Below are 21,062 nucleotides of genomic sequence, written 5' to 3'. Positions count from 1 at the left end.
ACAGTTAACAGAGGAAGTATTTATTGGTACACTTTTAAAGTCTAAGGAAGTTACAAGCTCACTGCTGCCATCAATCATAAATATAAACAAACTTACTATTTTATTTTAAAGATTACAAATACTTCTGTGTAGTAATAATAAAAACCAAGAAATAGTATTCATATTAGTTTATCTCCTAGTTAATCTTTGTCATCTGGATGGCTATTGCCAAACTCATTGACCTGATCGTTTTCAGGCATCTTTAAAACTTGTTCAGTAACAACAAGGCACGTCTGGATAACTGAAGTAAACTGCAAGCCACTTATCAACATGTGCCTCGTTCAACTTTGACCTCTGTACACCAGAAGCAGTTTTATTAAACAAGTATGTTTACGTAAATTTAAAGCAAAATTGCCTGTGTTGATGATTGTATACGATAAATGCGTTGATTTGATTATCAAACAAACAAAAAAAAGCCTTGCATGTTTTTTGCTCCGCCCCAATTGTAAAACTAAAAATTCTCTGACAGCATAGAAAATGTTTCTCCGCAGCAAACGGTTTTATTGGTGCTCATACAAGAGGCTAGATGGAGTGGTAGAGCTTAAGTTCGAAGTCCTTTGTACAAACCTTCATAATGTTGAGTTCTCCAGGAGAGATTCACTTTGGGTTGAAGGAGCAATTCAGTGTCAATGGCCTCTCTTCTGTGGCTGATTTGAAAAGGTACGGTGTGCCAATATTGTGATATGGACAGCTGTCAACTAAGGGTTAAGCTGAGACCATCAAACCTATTTGAATTTAGCCAGATTTAATCGTGCCTTGCATAGGTAAAAGACTAGTCAGAGCAGTAATCACAATACCCTTTTACAACACAAATTTAAGATTCTAGGATTTAGATAATAAATTAGCTATTTTAGATGAAAAGACTACTTGTTTTTAGTTATGTTTTTTGTATCTATCAAGGTCAGATGTTAAAACAGTACACTGCTTTATTAGCAGTCATTTTGCCTTAATTTGTCTACTTTTTCTTTTATAACAGTAAAGAAATGATAAAAATCCTTATTAAGCATCCCTGTAGTGTGGGCTCTATGTAGGGGCTTCGGGTTGCTTTTTCTTGCATTAAACCACTGCACCACTGTGACAGGATGGCTTGAGTGGTGACGTCAGCCCTGGAAGAAGCTCACAGTACTGAGGTTGAAATGTGAATGCGCTTGCTTGCGGCGGTTTATTTAAACAGAAAATAAAAGGTTGAACAGACAAATCACGGCACTTTGGGCCAAAATAAATAGACAAACAAAACAAACAGATACTAACAAATAGACCGTGGACGAACACTAAACAAGTATCGTGCTGGCGCTCCAGCACGACGTAGCAATTGTTATTATATTTTTTCTTATTCTTATTTTGATCTCTTCTCCACAATTACTAATTAATTATTCACATGAATCTCAGCACATAAACTAATTTGTGCAATCCCGTGCTCTCATACTATTACATACTTTATCTGCACATGAAGTGATTGTGCAATCCCCGTGCCTAAATACAACTATATATTTTAAATCACTCATGCTATACAGACCCATTTATATCCTGTGCACCAATACCTATACAGCAACATTAACACGCAACACATGGGTGGGGCACACTGCAACAACCACCTATCCACCCTCTAAAAACACTAAATAAACTCACCTTTTGAAATGTTGCTAGTGTAAATTAAAATATGTGACATTTGCATGTCTGCCAAGAGTAACAAAAAAGTGATCCCTACTGGTGGAACAAGTCTAGATAATTACTGTAACCTGTTTATAAGCCTAGTAAACCTCTATAGTTTATTTTGCTGTACTTTATAATGGTGTAATTATGATGCGGTTTCTTTTAAGCACCGCTAACTAAAAATAAATCCTGTAGTTATTTTGTAATTACATTTCTTTCTTTTTTTATGTGTACAAAAAGGGTGCATTGTGTATTATGCAACTGCATGGTTTGAGGAAGCACTCTGATTGGCTAGCAACATTCTAGAAGGAGTCGATTAATCCCTGGGGGACCACCGGCTGCCGCCTTCTCACACAAACTAGACAATCACTCCAGTCAAAAATTCTATGAACATATCAAAAAAATGAAAACGATGTTTTTTATTTAAGATGTTGCATTAAAGCAATAAGACAACTCCAGGGGGTGTGATTTAACATTGGATCACACCTCTAAATGTTAAGGCACTCCACTTTGCGTAACGCCTTAGGGGTGTGATTATCTCATGTTAATCACACCCCCTGTCATGTCTACATGCTTACAGTGAATAAAGAACATAGAACCCCTGCTTATTATGATAGAATTAATTCTACCTGAATGCATTTGATACTGTCAGCTACCTCTAAATTCCCCCAGTCTGTCCTGAGACAGTGTCTGCAAAGGTTCTAGGTTGTTCCATTTGTGATGCAGACACCTGAGTCCAATGGAGCAATTAGGCTAGAATTTGCACTGTCCAGGAACACTCAGGATCTTCCCGTAGGGCTTTGGCTGGTTTGAGATCCATGTATAGGGCAACAGTAAAGTTAAAAAGTCCTTGCTGTTATCCATACAACTGTGTCTCCCTGGCATGATAAACAGGTGCATTTGTCCTGAGGCTGAGCTTCGTTTGCTGTAACCTCTTGAGATTACGCACCTGCCACCACTGCTTAACAGGTAGACAGTGTAATGACCTAAGAAATTAAGTAATATGATGAGCAGTTAGGTGTAATTATGTTGGATTCTGGGTATTGCAACCAGAAAGCCAGCCATCAAGGAATTGAAATAATTGACCATTGAGGCTGGAAAAGCAAGAGGTAAAGCTTGGGATACCTTTGGTTTCCGATCTAGGTCTTAGGTGCTAAAAGCAGATTAGGTGGGAAATTATGAACAAGCTGAAGCATCTCTTTTCTGGTTTACCATGTAAATAGTTAATTTGCCAAACCTGTGCTAATTCTGTTCCAAATGGTCACCTCACTTTGGGATTTTTTTTTTCTTTTTCTTTTGATATGGCTGTCTGTTTCCTTTAGCCTTTAAATTAAAGCCCTCAAAAATGCATAGTAAACACAAAATAATACACGTTAAACAAAAAAACTGCAAACTGCATGAGATCAATCTTTCAGTGTTCACACAGCTAAAGTTATACATATTTTTTAATGGAAATTGAGATAAATAGCTGTGTGTACCCCAAAGGGATATTTACTATGCCTACATGAACTGCATAATGTGAGCAAGGTTAACCCTAACAGTGCTTGTTTCATGCTTCAAGTTTATGGTTTCCATGGCTTGTTTTATATATAATTTAGTGGGTGTCACGAGTCAACAGGTACTGTACACATGTGGCCAAAAGTTTTGCATCACCCTATAGAATTAACACATTTTGTTTCATAAGATTGAATGAAACCTGCTACGATTAAATCGAAAAACAATTTTTCGATCGATTCCGTGCCTCATTATATACATCAATATAAATACTGGATAATCGATTCAATAATTGCTTTGTAAATATGCCCCTTCTGTGTGTTCGATGTAAGAAAAAATAAATAAATAAAAAAAATTAAAGCATGTTGCCTTGAATCCACATTAGGACGACAGGCTTGTATTCCTGGCAAACAGACTGTAAATAAATTGTGCACTTTAAAGAAAACTGGCTGTATAGTTTGCGCATCATTGGAGTTTCAAAATGAACTGTTATATAATGAATATTTAATAATACTCAATAACGTTAAAAAAAGAAATAAACGATCAGTGATGTTAAACGGAATTTTGGAGTAACAATCAGCTTGACCTATAGCGGGTATGGTAAGTAAATCAATTTATTTGTATAATTATTATTATGATGATGATGATGATGTTTTAGCAGGAATTTCCACATTGTGTGTTTCATAGATGCAATGTGTGATGCTGCAGCTGTCACTGAATAAAAAAAGAAGTTTTTCATAAACGTGTGTTTACATATTACAGTCTGTTTGGAGTAAATATTTAATAACACCCCTGTAGTACGTTAATCTTGCTTTAGGCTTGTTGTGAATGTTGTGAGTTTTTTTGTTGTGTTTTTTTTTTCTCTACTGACATAGTTACCCCTCGCATTCAATTGTTGTGCACAAGCTTTAACTTCACAGCAGTGATAATAAAATAGTAACATGGCGGGGAGAGGAATGGAGCGAAAATGTATGTGGGCGGTACAATCATTGGTATTTACTCAAAGGATTATATTTTGTGTGTCCAATTAATCGATTGCTATTTTGAGGCTTAACTGACAGCCCTAAAATCTGCTGAATAATGTTACGTTAACATATTGAATTACGTACCGCTTTGTAGTTTTCCATATACTTAATGAAAAACTGACAAAAATTGAAAAATGTGACATTTCAAAATCTAACGTGAAATACTGTACTACTATTAGGGCTTGTGGTAGACTTTTGCGATATAATTTTGTAGATTCTTTGATTTACATAATTGTAAATAAAATTATTATGATGTCTCAATCCTAAAATTCTAGGTGATGCAAAACTTTTGGCCATAGCTGTACAGAATTACTGTCATAGAAGAGGATACAGGCCTTCAAGGTTTCACAAGACATGTGTACAGTATGAGTACACATATACTGGGTTCTATGTAGCAGTCTTGGGTCCTCGAGACCATTCCTCGGCCTCGACGCCGGCCTGAGGACATTTTTTTCAGGTCTTGTCCTTGACCATGGCCTCGGCGGTGTAATTTCTCATACTGATAACTGCTAATTTTACTTTTTAAAAATGAACCTCTTTTCCAAAAATGTTATTGTGAGGAATTAAATTAGATTTAATTTATCAGTTTTGTTTCAAAGTTTTTGGCAGTTTACTGCAACGCGCACGAGCTTTATTCACTATAGCCAATCAGCGCAGGTATTTAGAAAAAAAACTGTGATTGACACTGACTGGGCATAACCAATGAACTTTTATTTGTGCTACAGTCAGTTATAACTATTTCCCCCTCTGGAAATGCCACACTGGACTCACGGACACTTATAAATTATCTAAGTTGTTTGTAAGTTCTTGTTTTTTGGTAATGGCCATCGAAGCAAACAAATGGAGTGCCAAATGTCTTAATGCAAAGAGAAGATTGTGGAGACCAAAGGGACAACATCTGGATTTAATAAGTATTTTATTTTATTTTATCCCTCTTTATGAAATGTGTATTCATGGCTTCAATAAATAATCAACCGCTAAATGTTAAAAAAAATCCAGGTGTTCCCCACATTACCATTTGAATGGAACAGTCGTTAAGGTATTTTGTAAAACGATTCCGACGTGTGGTAATCCTAATATAACAGGGATGTTTTACAGTTTTACAGCCTATTTATCTGCATTTATCGCAGTCACCGGGCATGCATTTGTCAAAAATACACTTCAAACACACCTTCTTAGATTTGCAGCATTTAAGGGAAGCCATAGAGGTGTAAGAATTGCAGAAGAAATTGAGCACATTTTGGAGGAATTTACCATAAAAGAAAAAGTGGCTCACATTGTTACTGGCAATGCCAGTAACACGAAGAAAGCATTCCGTGTCATTCTACAGAAAATACAGAGTCCCTTGAACTGTTACGTTTTGACGATGGCATAATATGGCAAGACCTGGATGCAGCAGATGCAGAGCATGTTCAGTGTATGTTAGATAGGATACCATGCACTCGCTTGTCATGCTTTGCACACACGCTGCAACTTGCTGTAAGAGATGGAATAAAGAAGCCTTCAGTGTACACCAGAGGAGCAATGGGAAAATGCTGCAAATTATCAAATCTTTCTCATGAAAGCACCATATTCCCTGAAGCATTTGAAAATACATTTGGAGCAGGAAGATCAATTCCAAGTACAAATGCAACCCGCTGGAATAGTTTGCATAGACAAATCAAAATCATTGTGTCCTTGGATCAGTACAAATTAGGTCAGTTACTGAGAGAACAGCAGCTGGAACATCTTCTACCGACAGAGATCATGCAGCCTTTGACAGAATGTGTTAATATTCTGCAGGCTTTTGCTGAAGCAACAGACCTGGTACAGGGTGACCAGTACACCACAATTGGATCTGTGGTGCTTTCTGTCATAGCACTACATAGGCATTTAAAGGACTTGCATGGTCAAATTTGCTATCAGGGATCTCTGGTAGATGCACTTCTACAATCCCTTCACAGGAGGGTCAGTGGACTTTTTAATTTGCTACAAATTACCCAAGACCACAGTGACAGACAGGATCCAAAGCCTTTTAGTGAGATGCTTTACCCAATGGCCAGTGCTCTTGATCCCACTTTTGTGTTTTTGTGGTTGGAAGCAGACCATCCAGACAGTGACCAAACGAAAAGCAAGATACGAAAAGAAATCATTGGTTAGTGTGTCATTTGAAAGCTTGATAAGTTTATTAAATGTGTTATAAAGTTATTACCACACTTATAAATGATCTAAGTTATTTGTAAGTTCTTATTTTTCGATAATGGCCACTGAACCAAAAATTGTTAAATATGCGTATTCACATTTCTCCATCGAAGCAAACAAATGGAGTGGCAAATGTCTTAAATGCAACAAGAAGATTGTGGAATCCAAAGGGACAACATCTGGATTTAATAAGTAAGTATTTTAGTTTATCCCTAATAAATATATTTATGAAGTGTGATTGTGTACATGTACTGGAATTTAGTGCTATATATATATATATATTTTAATTTCAGATGAAATTGTGAACCAAGTACAACTGATGTGCCCCAGAGAAACTGCAGGCCCATCAGAACAACAGGCGCCAGCAAGTAAAGTACCCAAGGGAACACTGTTTTCCACATACGAGCAAAGACGCCAGACCGTGGCGACTGCTTTACCTTTATTAACAAGAAACACGTTGCAACATTACTTGAATGACATCAGTTCCCCAACTCAAGGCACATCTTCAGGGACTGACTACTGGGGTTCAGTACAGGACAAAAATGTTTACAAAAGGATGTTGCCTTTGTTGGAAAAGATCTTCTGCATTCCAGCCACATCAGCACCTGTTGAGAGGGTATTTAGTCAGAGTGCACTGCTAATGCGACCACACAGAGCAAGAATGGGAGACAGGCTTCTCTCACAGTTGGTGTTTTTAAAGTGCAACTCTTTAGACAAATAAGTAAAATGCAAGTTTTTCTTGTGAGCAGTGTGGTTCTGAATGAATGTCTATCTGGTCAACAGACATTTAATAGTGAAATATGAGTACAGGGTATTTGTGAAAAAATACTATCATAATTTGACACAAACACCATGATTTTCAAAAGGGGCGAAATAAGAACTAGGTCGCAAAATTAGTTTTAATGTCTGATTTATGCAACTAAATCGCTTTATTGATGTTTTCAAAGGTTCGAGGAGTGGGTACACAACGCATTTTATATAAACGACTTGAAAGCCATATTTTCAGTAACCCAAATAAGGTTTGAGAAATCACTTTGCGACCTCGTTCTTATTTTGCCCCTTTTGAAAATGTTTCTCTTTGTTTTTTATCACTGTCTTTTATCTTCAGTTAATATATGTCTTACAAAATTACCTGTGCAGCGTAAAAAAAGTGAAAAGTTGTAACTGAGTTAGTTATTTCTGAAAAAGTTCTTATTTAATTTGCAGTGTTTTCTACTCTGATGGAGTAAAGTGTTTACATTTAGTGTACTGTCGTTTTGGAAAAGAGCTCTGTGACAGGGTCTTACGTCACGTGCGTGGATCACCGCTGTTTAAGCAACACAGAGAGACGACTGGGGGTGGAGTTGAAACGCCGGCACAGGCGCACAGGATTTATTAATACAAACAGAAAAGAAAGTAAAGGTGGTCATGTGACATTACCAGCCATGGTAACGCACAGAGGACACATACAGCAAGCTGTACAAAAATACAAAATAAAAAACCCTCGCTATACATCACATGGGATCACTATCCCCTAACTAACCTACTCATGAGCCGGTATTCATACAACGACTCGTGCTGCTTCATACGGCCTTGGCTGGGCATTGCCTTCACAAGCACCGCTTGCAGTCTCAGGGTTGTGTAGCGGTCGTTCCTGAAGCACGGACCCTCTCCTCCCGAGTATACGCCGCTCCCCTCTGACGGACACTCGGTCAAGACCCTCCCACCTGCTGATTGAGGTCCAGCACAGCCAATCACTTGCTGCCCTTCCCCTCAACCAAGCCTAGCAGGCAGCAAGTCTCAATCGAGCGCCCGTCTGTAAACAGTAATGTAATTAAATCAACTCCAAAACGACACACAATAAACCCATTTCCCCATACAAATGATACCAACACTAAATACACACGTGCAGGGCAATTGAAAGTAGAGGTAGTTTTAATGTTAAATTGACTACAATTACTTGAAATTGCCCATGCTTATTATTAAACACCTTTTGCCAATTTGTTTGGGCAAATTAACAAAAAAAAAAAAAAAAAAAAAGCCACAGATTGTGTGTTTCCTTTGTTTGTTTTGTTTTAGTTTTTTCAATTGAAAAAATAATTAAAAGGAAATTAAAATGTCTAAATTTTATACTTCTTCAGAATAAAATGTCATGGGAGATTTAATTTGAAACCAAACTAAAAAAATGAAAGCTATCCCTTTCATAGTCTCTGACCTTTGGCTGTTCTCTGTCTACCCAAAGTTAAAACAAAAACAACCAAAAATCTCTTCTAGAGTTGCCAGGCTCATGGTTTCCTGTTTTATCTAGGGCCGTGGCTGTAGCTTTGAGTTTTTCTTCCCTTGCAGCCATATAATTTGTGAAAGCTTTTTTTTTCCTTCTCTAAGCTGTCAGGCATTTCTTTGACAGTGTCCAGACCTGCTCACTAGCTTTGATCATCTTTTTATCCAAGGCCCCCACCTTTAACAAAGAGGTGCTTGTGTTATTGCCTGTTTTTAATTCTGCCCATTGCAATTTCTTAGACCTAGAAATGTTAATATACTGCGTTTCCCTACTTAGTTTTACTTTAGAATTTATGATTGGTTCGATGAAAAACACTGATGTCTCTTGCAAGACTTGCAGACAAACTGCATTTGCTGGTGAACAGTGTGATGGTCTGGATGTCTCCTTGTTATTCAGGCATCTTGCAGCAGAAGAGGGCAAACTTTTTTAATCTGTTTATTGGCTACTGTTGATGAACCCATCTGCTGTGGTGCAAGTAAATACTGGTAGACAATGATCCGAGCAGCAAAGCTGTAAATCTCTCGGAGCCCTTCAGGACACTGCAGTTTTGACGGTGATACCTCCAAGCTGTTGAGTTGGGGACTTACTGTATCTACACAAATCAACTACCCCTTAATAAAGAAACATGCTTAATTCAGATATCATAATATCAGATACTGGCAAGATCCTAATAATACCTTGGACCACAAACTATTTAGCTCCATCATTTTTTGTTTTTTGTTTTTTAGTTCCATAAGGTTTTATGGCTAAGCAGTAGTCTTTTCATACAACAGGACAAAGATTATATTAGTATAATTTTTAAAGTTATTTGTTTTTAAGAGTACTTTCAAAGCATGGTTTCTAGGCTAATGCCATTTTTTTTTAAATAAAGTCTCGCTTGCCAGTGAAGGAAGTAAATGAATAATATGGACTTGACTTGTACATTTACAAAGAAGTGGTGACAGTAACGGACAGGTTTTACAAGACGCGCCAGGGTTTTTAAGTATGAGGTGGCAAAAAAGACACCATGGTGCCAGTTTTGGCACCTGACGCAGAAATGGTGTGTTACAAATTGGCCCCAGCATACAGGACCATCTGTTGCTTAAAATGTGTGTTCTTCAGAATTTATTGGTTGCCTGTTCCAACAGAGACAGAGCACAGTGAATAGAAGGAACTGTGCACAGGCTATCTAAGTGAAGATGACAAATATGGTTGTACAGAGAAACGTTTTGACATAAATGTTTTGGATCTTTTCATATGAAATCAATAAAAAAAACGGCCATTTTTCACGTGACAGCCTCTGATTTTGATAAACTTTTGCACATATTATTGTCTGGAAGAAATGGTTACCCTGTGTAGGCCTGAGTAACCTCCCGTTCATGAGATACAGGTCATCAAAGCTTGACCTGATTTGGACACCCACCCTACTTTTACATGGTCATAACTACCTCCATAATTGACATAGAAAGCTGGTGGTGTTTTAAAACTCTGAAATAGGACTATCTATTCATTATGTAAAAATTGATGTGAAATACAAGATAAAAAAAGTTGCGTGAATCTGTGACCTTTGACCTCACCCAGGTAAAATCGTGTACCGTTGGATTTTTGTCAGTTTTTGATAGATTGTAGCCTAGACCCTTATCTATATTTCCTGCAAGTTTCATTTTGTGCCTGCCATTGGTTGAGGCACAGCACACAGTTGAATGCAGAGTGTCAGGTCAGTCTTCAAAGTGAAGCAATTTGAAGTCTTCAAAGTGAAGCAACACACCGAATACAATTAAAACTAAAATATTTATTTGCAATTGAGTATATGCTCCTCTCCTGTTAAATTGAAACTGCAGTGAACTGGTGCAGCTGTAACAGCTATTAATATATTAATTAATTAACCAAGCTGCCCTATTTACACAATTGGCTAAAACAAACAAATAAATACAGGTGAATTAAATATAAATCAATACTGAATTGTGCATGTTTAATTTTGTCCCCACCAGTGGTACTTCTGTCATATTTGGTATTTTAAGTGATGCTTCTCCAGGAGTTGTAATTACCACTGTTCAAATCCAATGAATCACTGAGTCTGGAAAGGAGAACTTATTGTTAGAAGTGGTGGAAATGTAGATATTTTATATTTCTGTATGCAACACAATTTACCACTCGCCTATGCTTAAGTTGCTCTTTTCCTTCGTAGCCACTCTGTCAAGGCTTTTGCTGCTTTGGCATCTCCTTGTCTCTCAGGGTGTATGTCCTTCCTGTTGCAGTTGTTGGCTCCACTGATGTCAGCACATCCCCCATGTCTACAATAAATTGATCTGGACGGTGTGGGAAACAGAATGATTGTGCTGGTCCATTCGGTTGCAGGAAGTTAATTTCAGCCTCCCATTTCTTCTGATCAGCAGACACCACCAGCCCGAACCACCAGTGACTGTCATACTGAACAGTAACGTATCATTTCACTTGGTCAAATGGTAGGACATCCTGTTCGACTGATTGATTCTTCTTTGTTTTGTTGACTGGGAGAACTCTTGTACAAGGACTTTTGCTTTGGAAACTGGTTGAAAGTGGAGATGCTGTGTGCCAGGCATAGTTCTTACATTGAGGAATCGTTGCTCCAGAAAATCTTGCTCAGCTTGCCAATGTGCTATCGTGAAGTATTCTACTTCAAGAACAGGAATGTTGTCTTTTGCAAACCTGTACAAACGATGTGGAATGAAATGGACGCTGCAAACTGGCTTTTGTTGCCATTCGTTTAATGGTTCCCCTTACACCATCACAGGGTCCTTTGACATGAGTTGTTGCAAAGAAGATCCACTCTGCTTCCATGCCAAAATCTTCCAAGTGCTGGCAAATGTTGAGGACATTTTTACAGTTCTTATATTGCCCTGCACACCCGTCAGAGAAGTAATAGATTTTTCTTGGGCGCCTCCCAAATTTGTTCTCCAAGAACCTCAAAAGATGGTTTTGAAAGAGATAAACAGCGACTGTGTCAGGAGTCATGCATTCTGATATTACAACATATAAGATGTGCTGAGAATTCCCATCTTTGTCTCGCCAATAGCAAACAAAAGAATGTATGGGGCCCTGAGAGTTGTTCAAATGGTGTCATTGTGCTTCATCTTGCATGATGAAAGTGAAGTTTTCTGCAAAATTACCAACAACTAGGAATTCATTTTCTTGAAGTTCATCCCTCAGCATCTTTGCGATGAAATCATGTCGACAAAGATGTTGGAGATGGCTTGTGAAAGTCTCTATGAACTGATCAACAAGTTCATTGATTGTCTGAAGGGTGGATCTGTCAGTTGTAGTCCACTTCCGATACTCCTCTGCGTCCACCAGGCTATCTTGAAAGGGCTTTTGTAGATGACTCTTGAACTCTTCAAGTAATGGACAATTTTCACACTTTCCTAAGTTAGGTGGGGAACACATGAGAACATAAGCAATGCCGACAGTGATTCAATGGCACTTCTGTACTGGCACTCGGTTGTGGTAGCTTGAACAAATGTATCAGCTTTACATTCTGGTGTGTTGTGCAGACACACACAGCATGTGTACCACTACTACCTGCCAATACACACTCCTTTGGTTTCAGCTCTGCAAATTTGGAGAAGCCAATCTTCATGTCAGGATGCTGTAATTTGAAGCAACAATAGGCCTCTGAAAGATTGCAAAGAACAAGCCGTTTTTGTTGGTGCTCCCTCCTTCCCGACTCTATTTTAAACAGAAACAAAATCTTCCTTTCCAACCATGAGTCGACTAACATCTGCCCTTGTAGAACAATTTTACCATTTGAACAATCTCCTCTGTTAGTGTTCTTCCCCCAATTTTTAGATTTGGATCCAATAGGCATCCCTTCTCTTCCTGTAAAGCCTTGGCTGTCCTGAACATGTGGTAGGTTGCACCAAACTCAGCAGCAGTCCTCTGTATAGACCAAGACATTGGGACAGCTGTCAAAATATGAACTTGCTGACTTCGACTGATATTTGAATTACATTTTTTCCTTCAGCTGGGCCATCATCTCTTGATATGCCTGAGCCTGCTCCTTGATTGTTTCATGGTCTTCCACTTCTGTTTGTGGGAAAACCTTTCTTAGCTTTCTCTTCATTGCTTCTCCAAACTTCTTTACCTTCTGAGCTGCGTATACCTTTTGTGACAATTTCCTTCTCTACAGTGGAGAGTTTTGTATTGCCTCCAAGGCCTTGTTTATTTGAGAAATCTCATGTTCCTTTCCAGCTTCGAAAACTTTGTTGCTTTCAGGTTGTTTGTCTTGAACAGTATGGGGGCTGGATTCTCTAGAACTAGACTCCTTGGGGTCACTGTGATGAAGATGATGTTTGGTCTTGGTCAGATGGGCTAGCAATTTCATACAAGGGTAACATAACTTCTGGCCATACAAAGTTCAGCTTCTGGTGGGCCTTGATCTGCTTCTTTGCTAAGGTACGAATTTTAGTGCGTCACACTCCAAGATGCCTTGCAAATGGGTCATAGCATGCTTTGATGTCTTTAATGCCAAGTTGGAAGTACTTGTGATTGTCTTCAATATCAAATAGACTGCAAAACTGCAAGAATTTTAGCTACAAACATTTAATGTCAAGAATGTTAAACTGATCAGTATAATATATACATGTTTTTTGGAAGAGTACCAGGTTTAAGGACACACCTTAGTTGAGTTATAGTTAAGGTGACCATATGGCTCCATGTTCACCGGGAAAGTTCAGGCTTTTTAACTCACAACCCAAGGCATTCCGGTACATTTTACCTGTCTCAGATAACATTCTTTCCTTTAAGAGAAGCAAGACTACGCTTACCAGAATGCATTGGGTTGTGAGTTGAAAAGCCTGAACTGTCCTGGTGAACACAGAGCCATATGGTCACCTTAGGTAATGTTGGTTTTTCTTGTTTTTCACTTTATAAAGGGCGCATTTCAATACTGATCTGTATATAATTCACTGCAGCTTAACCCTTTGCGGTCCATTTATTAATCGCGCGTCAGGCACGTCAGGTCTAATTAATTTTCACACGTGCAGTTAATTTTAGACGCGCTGTTTAAAAGTATTTTTTTCCACAGTCAAACGGGTTTAAATGGCCCTGCATATCAACAAAGCACTCACTAGGCATCTCCAGCCCCGCCCCACCCTTTCGTTTGCTATAGCGTTCACCTATGTAAGAAATAAATAATAATAATAATAATAGTCGTACATACCGATCGATAATCTCCGGATCACTCGTTTTATCACCAAACTCCTCAATAATGCGATCCAAGTCATTATTTTATTACTATAACATCTCAAAAAAGCTCTGCAAATGTCAGTGTTTTCTGTGCGCTGATTCAGTCAGCCAATTTGTTTACTTATGACCCGCCCTGTTATCTGATACCAGATACCATGTAAGACTATTTATGAGATACACCCTTTTTTTTTCGACTTGTCTCGGCTGCTGTCGCTCCCACTCGGCAATTGAATGGTTTTCTCGGCATTTTCCGGAGAAAAAACGACTAGAAACACGTTTTTTGCATTGCTATAATGATGTCGGACCCAGTCCGACAAAGGACCTGTGAGGAATAATTGCAATGTCGGACCCAGTCCAACAATGGACCGCAAAGGGTTAAATTTAACAGGTGAATGTACTCGATTACAACTAAATATTTTTGTTTAATTGTATTAGGTTTGTAATCACTTCACTTAGAAGATTTACCTGACACTCTGCATTGAACTCTGTGCTGTGCCTCAACCAACAGCAGGCACAAAATGAAACTTGCAGGAAATTTAGATAAGGATCTAGACTACAATCTATCAAACAATGACAAAAAACCAAGGTTATGCGATTTGACCTGGGTGAGGTCAAAGGTCACAGAATCACACAACTTTTTTTATCTTACACTTCACAGAACCATCCTTAGAATGAGAAGATAGTGCTATTTGAGAGCTTTAAAACGACACCAAAACTACCTTTCTGTGTCAGCCTTGAAATTTATACTGTAGCCACTTCCACCAAAGGCAAACATGCATGGAAATTTTTATCACAAATCAAAGGAGTTCAAGGTTTTTGTTGATTGATTTCATATGGAATGACCTTTTTCAACTGAACCTGTGCCACCTCCAAGTTATAACTCCTGCTAATTTAAAAGTTGGTTTACACCAGTGGAATATAACTTTACAAGTGGGTGCTGATTTGAGTAATCACTTCAATGCTAGTGCCTTGTAATGCAATCCACCATACTAGATGTCAATGTTGTTTTTCTCTGTATAGAATAAATGGAATCCTGCGAATACCATCAAATCATGTTAATTGTGTTTATTGGAAGACGGTACCCAATGGCATAGAGTTTCTGTTGGTTATGTAATGCACAGCTGTTGCATTGGATCACTGCTCTGGGTATTTACCTTCTTACATTTGTAACCTTCAGATTTATTGATTTATTTTAATTAAAAAAGCACTATGTTTGAGCAGAGTGCGTAACATCTGTCTTCTTTTAGACGGTCCGGGGTTGTACTGTCTGCTGCTGTTGATGCCGAATTTGTTTGCTGTGTTTTGCAGTTGTTAGAATCGCAGGAGGTCAAAGAAGATGCTGTCCTGTGCTGTTCAATGGAGGTAAGTACAATCTGTTTATAGTAAAAGTGTTGCATCGCTTTTTAGAAGTGGAATGAAAATTAAAAAAAAAAACAAGAGCTGCTTGATTTAATAAATAAATCAATACAAATAATCTGGTAAACCCATTTGTTTCAGAAATCACCATGATTTAACCCCCTTAGTATCTAGAAATTGAAATGCATACAGTATGGAACTTGTTCTACAGATACAAGGAATGGATTTTTTACAATATATATTTTTTTAAATACGGTAATAAGGAACTTTAGTGTTTTGCTCAAAATCCAATCAAAATTATGTCTGCTGCTTTCTCTTGTCATTGCACAATGGGTTGCCCCCTAGTGGAAATATACCTCAAAACCATACAAAGGGGCATGAGATTGTGATAAGAAATGGCCTCATCGGAGACGTGTCTGCATAGTGATTAGATTAGCTTTACAGTGCCCCAGTACCTATTAAATCATAAATAAATGTTTTGCTAGAAACACAATTGTTGCACAAAATTGCCTTGTGCTTTAATATACTGTACATCTTATACCAATGTTGAAAACAAATTTCTAGTACTGATACTTTGTTTTGTTTACCAAAAAAAACACATTTCTAGTTTTCAAAGCATATTTAGATTTTTTTTTATATATATAGTGACTTCAATCCATTTAGCTTGCAGGTTTTTTTTGTTTTAGTTTTTTCAAACAGAAAAGAGAAAAAGCCACTTGTTTAAGGCTACATAAGTAAAAGTGATGGGGGACTACTTATTTCGAATGGGTTTTAGTAGTGTATTCTATATGGGGGTGTGGCAATGTGCCCCGTCCCTGTGTACATGTGTGTGTTAAGTGGCTGTGTAGTCGAGTGGTTAAAGAAACGGGCTTGTAACCAGAAGGTCCCCGGTTCAAATCCCACCTCAACCACTGACTCATTGTGTGACCCTGAGCAAGTCACTTCACCTCCTTGTGCTCCGTCTTTCGGGTGAGACGTAATTGTAAGTGACTCTGCAGCTGATGCATAGTTCACACATCCTAGTCTCTGTAAGTCGCCTTGGTTAAAGGCGTCTGCTAAATAAACAAATAATAAGTGTTGTATGTTGCGTGTGTTAATGTTGGTGTATAGTCATTGGTACACGGGATATAAACGGGTCTGTGTTTCACGTGTATTTAAAAATGTAGATTTGTATTAGGCACGAGGAGGGCACAAATCACTTCACGTGCTGGTTAAATGTAATATGTGAGCACGGGGTTGCACATAATTCATTCACGTGCTGGGATTCAAGTGAATAATTAATTAGTAATTGAATCCCAGCACAACAGTATATATAGACACATTTTCATTCACTCTGGGTTGTTGGGTGTTCGGTGAGTGGAGAACGGGATTGGAGACGGAGGTAATAATAATAATAATAATAATAACACTATGTAACACAATTTTTGTTCCTGGGTAGTAAGTGTTATTTCCTAATTGCTTATGCCTCAAAAGTATAGAAAATGGCTATTATTCCCCACAAACTTTGCTTTTGTGACCAGGACAGTGATATTTTGAAATTTACCTATTTCCAATGAGAAAACGGGCAAATTTGTGTCTTTTCGTTCACATAAAGTCAGAAAAAAACAACATATGAATCCAAATTAACATGTATTTATACTAAAGTAATACAAAAATGACTACAAAAGATTTAGAAGTGAGTAGTTTTTCGAGATTTATGATTGTACTTTAAATCACTTTCACGAATCAGCCCCCAAATGTAGTCTCCCATCATGTTCTCGTTATACTGTCCTTGGTAGCAGAGTTCAAAGTCCAGTATATCCTGGTGGAAGCGCTCGCCTTGCTCCTCCGAGTACGCTCCCATGTTCTCCTTGAATTTATCAAGATGAGCATCAAGGATATGGACTTTGAGGGACATCCTACAGCCCATTGTGCCGTAGTTCTTCACCAGAGTCTCAACCAGCTCCACATAGTTTTCGGCCTTGTGATTGCCCAGGAAGCCCCGAACCACTGCGACAAAGCTGTTCCAAGCCACTTTCTCCTTACTAGTGAGCTTCTTGGGGAATTCATTGCACTCCAGGATCTTCTTTATCTGTGGTCCGACGAAGACACCGGCTTTGACCTTTGCCTCAGACAGCTTAGGGAAGAAGTCTTGAAGGTACTTGAAGGCTGCTGACTCCTTATCTAGAGCTCTGACAAATTGTTTCATAAGGCCCAATTTGATGTGCAGTGGTGGCATCAGCACCTTCCGGGGGTCCACCAGTGGCTCCCACTTGACGTTGTTCCTCCCCACAGAGAACTCGGTCCGCTGTGGCCAGTCCCGCCTGTGGTAGTGCGCCTTGGTGTCCCTGCTGTCCCAAAGGCAAAGATAGCAGGGAAACTTGGTAAAACCGCCTTGGAGACCCATCAGGAATGCCACCATTTTGAAGTCTCCTATGACCTTGATGCCATCTCAGAGAAATGCAGATATGTATCCACTTAGGCAGCTGGAACTAAACTGAACTGGTGGGCTTAAAGCCCCTGTATTAATACTACTATTTATATTACTGGAAAGTTCTAGAAAGTTCTAGAAGTTACTCCAAGTTTACTCAGCACTGAATCTATCTGGAATTTTCTGGAAAATACGTAAATTTCAAAATATCACTGTCCTGGTCACAAAAGCAAAGTTTGTGGGGAATAATAGCCATTTTCTATAGTTTTGAGGCATAAGCAATTAGGAAATAACACTTACTACCCAGGAACCAAAAAAAATAAAAAATTTGTTACACGGTGTAATAATAATAATAATAATAATAATAATAATAATAATAATAGTTAAAATCTGCTCACCGTGTTTTGTCGGTATAGTTCGTTTTGTTTGTCTTTTTATTTTGGCATATAGTGCCGTGTCCTGTTTTGTGTTTGTTTGTTCAACCTTTTTATTTTCTGTTCTGTGTATTAAATGCTGAGCGAAACCATTCACTCAGCTCCACCAAACCACACCTCTCTGTTGTTTTATTTCCTGCATCTGGTCTGACGCCACCCACTCCGGCCGTCTTTGTGACAGGGGGTATAAACAAAATAATGTTTTTCTTTTATAATGATTACATCAGAAGACTTGGAATCTGTGTAGACATCAGTGGTTGCTGTTAAGTCCCCAGGCCCTGATTTTCTCTTTAAGAGGTGGTGGTGGAGGGTAGGAGACCTATGAACTGAAAGCCGTAGCTACTATTCATATTTCATTTCATAGTTATACTTATAAATGTATTGTAAGAGCCAATGATACATCCTGTACTTTGCTGTAAATATATGTACACAGTGGTCATATATGTAAATATATGTAAATGGTCATTTCAGTTGATACATCTTGTATTCTGACCCCTGTTCTCTCTCTTCTGTGCCGACAGCTGCAAAGCACCGGCAAACTGCTGGAGGAGCAGCTGCCCGAGATGATGATGGAGCTGCTAGCGGCAGCGCGCGACAAGATGCTCTGCCCGTCGGAGTCGCAGCTGACACGCTCCCTACTGATGGAGGTCATCGAGCTGCACGCCCATCAATGGAACCCGCTGGAGGCCCTCACCACCCAGTACTACAACCGGACCATCCAGAAACTCACCACCTGAACAGAGTGCAGGGAGGGGAACCGGGGAGGGCCGGAGGGGGGGTAGGAGGTGGATGAAACGGAAAAGACTGGCCGTGCCGACAAGGAGGTGGTGAACTGTCATATAATATTAATAAAGAAACATAACATAACGAAAAAAGATAACTGCGGAGAGACATCCCAGCATGCCATCGGGAAATCATTCAGCAAAAGAGATTGTGGGCTGGAGGTGGGGGAGGTGGGGGGTTGTCCCTTCTTCTCTCTTTTGTGTTTCAATTCGTGTGCCATCTTCCTTCTGCACAACCCCCCCAGGGTTTTGTATCATAGTAGCTACATTCACAGACTTCAAGCCAAGATGCTTTCTAAAAGGATGGGGGCAGAGAATAGACTAAAAAGAGGGCTAAAGCCAGGCTTGGTATTGTTCCTGTGCCATTGTGTGCAGACCACAGTGGCCGACGGGCAGGAGACAACAAGCAGCAGATGTCTCGGGGAAGGACAATAGAAGGCACGTTCCAAGCCAGACCTTCGAATTGAATATTGAAAAAATGAGAGAGAGACACAGAATGAGACAGATAAACAATCCACTTTTAACAAGCAGCGCTTGTTCATTCAGTTGTTCTTGTTTATTATTAATTGTTCTTTGAAATCCTGTTTTAAAAATGATTTGAAATTCTAGTATAGACCTATTGCACAGGTTTAATTTATTTTGCACTGTTTTAAGGCAAACGCTTACAAAAAAGAAAAGAAAAAATAAAGACCGGTCAAATGGAATAGTGTTAAGAGGTTACAAATAATTGAAGTAAAGTTTTATTGTAGGGGAAGGGGACATTTGACGACAAGGGGTGTGTGGGAAGATTTTAACCATTTGGGAGCTCAGAAACCACAGCAGTTTAGAGTTTAGTGTCATTGTTTTAAACCGAATGTTTTGGGGTGACTTTAAAGCTTACAGATGGCAAGTGCTACAGATAGCTGGAGAAAATGTCTTTTCTCCCTGCAACTGGCAACCACCAAAAAAATAACGAAAGAAACTACTGAAGGAGTGGGGTGTAATTTTAACCATTTTGCAAAGGACGTCTGTGAAATTCTTTACATATATCTCAGACTTGTCTTTTTTTTTTTTTTAATGTGGTTTTTGCAGCTCATAAAAATATGTTACCGTTATAGTATTTTCACTTACTGGCTTACTGCTGAGATGTAGACAAGCCAAGCTAAGTGGTTGCATATCTTATCTTAAATATCTTTATCTTATATATATATATATATATATATATATATATATATATATATATAGTATATTCCTAGTATATAGTATAGAATTATAATATTGGGAGACTTCAATATCTAGGACTCACACTTCAAAGAGCAGTGGTTGAAAAAATATGTTTGTGTGTAGGTTTTCACCAACCCTACAAGTGTTTTAAATTGGGCAATTCCCTTTTTCAGACTGAGCATTCGCTGCCATTCAGTGAACTCGGGAAGACAAGCTTAAATTTGTGCTGTTGGGCAGTTAGTCACCTTGCACCCTGTTTCTGCATGAAAATAGTCTTCTATCTCTGTGCAGGGTCATGAAATCCATCTCTACACATGATCATGGGTTTCTTTGTTGTAATTTTCTTCTTTAATGTAGTGATCACCCTGTTTTTTTTGTTGTTTCTATTTGGACGTCCTGGCAGACATGCTTGTTTTGAATGGCACAAACTGTTCACTTAAATGTTCGAAGCTAAAGACATCAAGTGCTCCATTCCTACAATCTCTGTTCCAGTCACAGCTCGGGTGATCGCTAAACAAAATGTGCTTCATCAAAGTCATCGGAACCCTTTTCAATTGCCCCAAATGCTTTTCTTTATTTTTAATTTTTTTATTTATTTTTTGTACTATGTTTCTATTTAGCATCACAATATTTTGCCAGGTTAAAAATATAGTTTCTCTTGTGATAACATGTGAAATGAAATTGTACATGCCCCATCAGCTGCCACGAGACTCTCTATTGATCAATTCAGCATAACTTATTAAACATCAATGAAAAATGAAAGAAGGGACGCTGTGGTCTTATTTCTAGTGGAAACACAAGCTAGGTTTTAGTCCATGTTTTAAAAAAACACATATTGGTAAATGTATATGTAAGCTGTTTGGGCAGGGAGGGGGGTGGAATTGGGATCTTTTGAATGCTAGTGATGACAAGCTATTGATTTTCAATATTATGTGCATTGGTCGGTGGAAATAACAAAACACAATGCATTGAGATAAGCACAGACATGTACACAATTGTGTGACTTGGATTAGTTAACACTAA

General features: G+C 38.5%; 1 protein-coding gene across 4 annotated transcripts in view; it reads left to right on the top strand.

Moving 5' to 3' along the window:
• LOC117421308 (CBP80/20-dependent translation initiation factor-like) overlaps positions 1 to 20,823 on the top strand; it is a 148,024-nt gene extending 127,201 nt beyond the window's left edge. For all 4 annotated transcript variants that reach the window (XM_059023769.1, XM_059023779.1, XM_059023767.1 and 1 more), the window contains 2 exons: positions 15,163 to 15,216; positions 18,576 to 20,823. In XM_059023769.1, coding sequence (XP_058879752.1) covers positions 15,163 to 15,216; positions 18,576 to 18,791 — 270 coding nt within the window. In that variant the 3' untranslated portion in view covers positions 18,792 to 20,823. The remainder of the gene's footprint in view (positions 1 to 15,162; positions 15,217 to 18,575) is intronic.
• Positions 20,824 to 21,062: the final 239 nt, after the last annotated feature.

This window comes from Acipenser ruthenus, chromosome 1 (genome assembly GCF_902713425.1).
Source record: "Acipenser ruthenus chromosome 1, fAciRut3.2 maternal haplotype, whole genome shotgun sequence".
In the NCBI taxonomy this organism is placed as follows: domain Eukaryota; kingdom Metazoa; phylum Chordata; class Actinopteri; order Acipenseriformes; family Acipenseridae; genus Acipenser; species Acipenser ruthenus.
The sequence above is the reverse complement of the archived record's forward strand: the minus strand, read 5'-3'. Positions and strand labels throughout refer to the sequence as shown.